At 43.2% G+C, this 4,857-nt stretch overlaps 1 protein-coding gene across 1 annotated transcript; it reads left to right on the forward strand.

Annotated features, from left to right (window-relative positions):
• Positions 1–203: 203 nt before the first annotated feature.
• LOC311328597 (serine--tRNA ligase-like) lies at positions 204–1,493 on the forward strand (the record flags this gene model as incomplete). The annotated part of the gene is made up of 1 exon (XM_084462543.1): positions 204–1,493. One exon carries the CDS (start codon positions 204–206, stop codon positions 1,491–1,493), a length of 1,290 nt encoding a protein of 429 aa, XP_084318669.1.
• Positions 1,494–4,857: the final 3,364 nt, after the last annotated feature.

Below are 4,857 nucleotides of genomic sequence, written 5' to 3' on the forward strand. Positions count from 1 at the left end.
CAGTACCATTTGGTGCCTTGCAGGAACATGGTTTGGTTACCATGAAATCCGTGGGATCAGGCACTGATAAATATCACTTCTTTATCCACTATCTTTATCGAATGTCTCTGGCTCATGGTGTATTATCAGCAGATTACCATAGACAGAGGTTGTACGCTGGTCAGGGTAAAAAACTATCATCAATCAGTTAATTTGGCAAGAATATGCTAGACCCAAAGATCGTTCGCAGCGCCCCTGAAGCTGTGGCGGAACAGCTGTTAAAGAAACACTACAACTTGGATGTTAAGCGCCTAGTTTCTCTGGAAGAGCGTCGTAAATCGTTACAGGTTAAAACTGAGCAGCTGCAAAGCGGACGTAAGTCTGGTTCTAAGGAATTTGGTAAGATCAAGGCGCAGGGTGGTGATGTCACTGAACTCAAGCAACACATGGATCAGCTGAATGTTGAGGTTAAGGAAAATGAACAGGCGCTGGCCAAACTCCAAGAAGAGTTAAACAACTTGCTTCTGGAAGTTCCTAATCTGCCAGATAGCTCCGTTCCTGAAGGTAAGGATGAGAATGATAATGTTCTGGTTCGTACTTGGGGAAAGCCACGCAAGTTTGAGTTTGAGGTTAAAGACCATATTGATCTTGGCGAAAACTTAGGTCTTGATTTTGAATCAGCAGCAAACATCTCTGGGGCGCGCTTTGCCATGCTTCGTGGTAAGATTGCGCGGCTGCATCGTGCTCTGGCTCAGTTCATGCTGGATGTGCAGACTACTGAGCACGGTTACGAAGAAGTAATTACACCTCTGCTGGTTCATGACAAGGCTCTTTATGGTACAGGCCAGCTTCCCAAGTTTGGTAAAGACCTGTTCAAGACTGCCTGTGACGATGATACTGGTACGGAACAAAAGCAGTTTTTCCTGATTCCTACTGCTGAAGTGACTCTGACTAACCTAGTACGTGATCAGATTGTTGATGCAAGCCAGTTGCCGATTCGCCTGACTGCACATACTTCCTGCTTCAGAAGTGAGGCTGGAAGCTATGGTTGTGATACTCGCGGCTTGATTCGTCAGCACCAGTTTGAAAAAGTCGAGATGGTGCAGATTGTGCATCCAGAAAAATCCTTCGAAGTACTGGAAGAAATGACCTTGCATGCAGAAGCCATTCTGCAGAAGCTTGGCCTGCCGTATCGTGTCGTAGCACTCTGTGGCGGTGACATGGGTTTTGGTGCTGCAAAAACCTACGACCTTGAAGTCTGGTTACCAGCCCAGAACCAGTATCGTGAAATTTCATCAATCAGTAACTGTGTCGACTTCCAAGCTCGACGTATGATGGCACGCTTCCGTAATGAGTCAGGCAAGCCTGAACTAGTACATACCTTAAATGGTTCAGGGTTGGCGGTAGGTCGTACTCTGGTGGCTTTACTTGAGAATTACCAAGATGGATCAGGGCGCATTCATGTACCGGAAGCACTACAGCCTTATATGGCCGGCTTGAAGATTATTGAGTAATCATTAATACGCGATGTTCAACTTTTTTCGAACCCATGAAGTTTAAATCATGACTTTCCAATGACTACAGCGAAAGGAGAGTACGTTAGAATAACATAATTATACCTAATCTGTCGTCTATTAAGTGAAAGTTTGACTCTCCCCTTTGTACCCTGAATTTAGTCATATGGTCATATTGGCTTAAGCCCTTGAAAATCAGGTAATGTTCAACTTCTTGGAAAGTAAGAAAAGGCGAACATTGCGTTATTAATGTAAAAATCCGGTTCCAAGAATGGCAGCCGGCGTCTTGATTGTTTCCTATCCTGCTTCTGCTTCAACGGTCATGTTCTTTAACCAATAACGTGCAAGTACACGGTAAAACACAAGTACAGCGTTGATCACTTCTTCCATCAGTGTGCAAATAAACACCATATAGAGTGGCCAGTTACAGATATTAACTGCAGCTCAGGTCAGTGACACACCGACAAACAACATTCAGATTATATTAATAGCTGCTGTATCCTTAACATCGCCACCACTTCTCAGTACACCTACAATACCGCTGTGGTTAATTCCCAAGATGCAAAGAGCAAAACCGGCAATGATCAGCACTACTCTGGCTATCTTCAGTGTTTCGCTCTGTAACTTGCCAAACATTCTGACCATATGCCCATTGAAAATTATAGTAATAAAACCAATGAACCGCACGATCAATGGTGCTGCCAGCATAAAGTAACCGCTTTGCTTACAGCCCAGTTAAGACTTACCAGCACCCAGCTATTTACCTAAAATAACGTGAGTGCTGCGCTTCAATTTTGTCTACATCCATTGGATTTTTAGGGCTTCGAGCATAATATGTTTTTTGAAAAGTGCCCAATGCCTCTTCTGAACCTTTGCCGCCAAAAAAGTACTAGAATCCCTATTTGTCTGTAACATGAATATGTACAAAAAGGCTGCAGCCTTTGTAGCGCAAGGTATTATCTTGTCTAACTCACGTTAGAATATATAGAAGTGCAATAGCAAAACCGATTGGTACGGTTCTTTTGGTACGACATGCAGCTGCTAAAACATCATGGTTTTGATATATCAGGTAATTTAAAAGAAACATTTTGATGGTGATATAACGTCGTCAAACCAATAACTCCATAACACCGTCTCTTGTGCACGCATCATGCACCAATACCATCGATTATTCATTCTTCTCACCAGCTCATGACCATTTGGACGCTATCATTCAGCACCTTGAATCAACTATCCAACAAGAACATGGTCCTATAGGGAGCTATATCCTGACTGGAAGAAACGACGTATTGCACCTTCTCCTCCGAGGGTATCTGGATAAACAGGCCAATGATGAGCCACAGTAATCATCGGTAACGAGTAGCAACAGTGAGTAGAGCAATCACGTTAGGAACAATACCTCCTAACAACTAACCAACTTGTTTGGTTTTATCATAGTCAGGCGTTGCAGTTACACCCAGCGGGAACAATCAAGCGTGTTTCCCTGATGCTCAGTTAAGCCTCAACACTGACAAGTACTCTGATGGCATGAGAAAAAAATTGTCAGTGATATGATGGATCGCTCTTATGATCTAACGGTTAAACAACATCGTGATAGTTACCTAAGTACGGTTGTAAAACGACAGGCATGCAACTGATATCGGATACGGCTCAAGACTTTGAAGATTTTTGCGAAAGCGTAAGGTTGGGATTGAGCAAACAGAAGACCTCAGATCCTCAGTTTTGACGGTAAGGCCTAGAGATACGCCAAGAATGGTTGTGGGAAGCAACTAGGAAGAACGCACAAAAGAGTCAGCAGAAGCTGCAAACTGGGCTCAGTCCGGGAGAGAAGAAAGATCGCTAACGAATGGCACCGGTAGCCGCCGGTTATACGTAAAAACCCATACTCGAACGGCAAAATCCGTCATGGATATGGATAGGAAGAGCGACAACGTTGTTAAATTACGTCTTCCACCCGAGAATAAGAGAGTGTGTGTGACAGTGTAGAAAGAGAGGCGGAAACCGTGATAGAAGAAGCTTACGAGTAAGCGCTAAGCTAGATCCGGAACAGGAACGCCAGAGGTCATTGTTATTGATGGGCACCCTAATCAGCGGAAACTACTTGCCGGGATTATGAAAAATAAGGTAGTTAAGGCTACCATCATCATGGACTTTATCCATATACTTGAGTATCAGTGGAAAGCCGGTCCCTGCTTACACGACAAGGTTGATTAGGCTATTGAAAGCTGTGTGGCAGAACAGTCCCGGAAGATACTCATGGAAGAGTCTGACAAGGTGCCTTGGGAATCCGGCAAAGTGCGAGCAAGAGAGGTATGACAAAACGTTAGGCCATTGATAAGTGTGCAGACTATCTTCAAAAAAACCGTCCTAGGCTCTGCTATGACAAGGCGCTGTACGCTGGCTATAATATTGCCAGTGGAGTCATTGATGGAGCTGACTTCCATTTGATCAATAACCGTATGGATCTAGCCAAGGCAAAGTTTAGTTTGCAAGGGGCAGCGGTTATATAAAAGCTAAGCTCACTGGATTCAAGTGGAAATTGGCAGGCGTATTGGAACTTCCATAAGGAATGCTCCCACCTTCGTAATCATTGAGAACTAATGCATGTGGCGTCGTAGCAATGGAACCACACCCAAGTCCTTCGATAAAGTGATGTTGCGGAAACTGGCAGTAATAGAAAGCGTAAATGATTAGTTGCAGAATATTTCGCAGATTGAACATACGCGACATCGTTCACCATTTAACTTTGCTGTAAACCTGATGGCAGGAGTGATTGCTATGCACGAAAGCCAAGAAAGCAGCATATTTAACGTGAGTTCGGCGCTTCAATGTTGGCTACGACCAGTGTATTTTAAAGGATTTAGTCATAGATATGTTTTTTGGAAAGTGCACAATGTCTCCTTAGGAACCTTGGCCAGCCAATAAAGTACCAAAATCACTATGTTTCTGTAACATGAATATTAACAAAAAGGCTTAAGCCTACATAGCAAAAGTGATTATCTCGTCAAACTATCGTTATTTACGTTTTAGTACTAACAGAAAGTGTGCAATGACTTTCTGAGCATCGAACTCACGTTAGCTATATTTTTATGTATACTGGCTAATGCAACTGTTTTATCCAACTACGTTGTAGCTAGATACACCTATGGAAAGTATTACTTTAATCTCCTGTCTAATTTTGCCTGATCCATAATCCGTGTTGCAATCTCTTCGACAGAAAACTCCGTTGTATCGATATAACTGATCTTCTCCTGTCTATAAATCTGTTCTACAGCATGTACCTCATACTGACACTGTTTTGCTGATGAATATAGGCTGTTAGGACGACGCTCATTTCGGATTCCAACCAGTCGAACATGGTTAA

Source organism: Borostomias antarcticus, assembly GCF_949987555.1.
Source record: "Borostomias antarcticus genome assembly, contig: scaffold_159, whole genome shotgun sequence".
NCBI lineage: Eukaryota > Metazoa > Chordata > Actinopteri > Stomiiformes > Stomiidae > Borostomias > Borostomias antarcticus.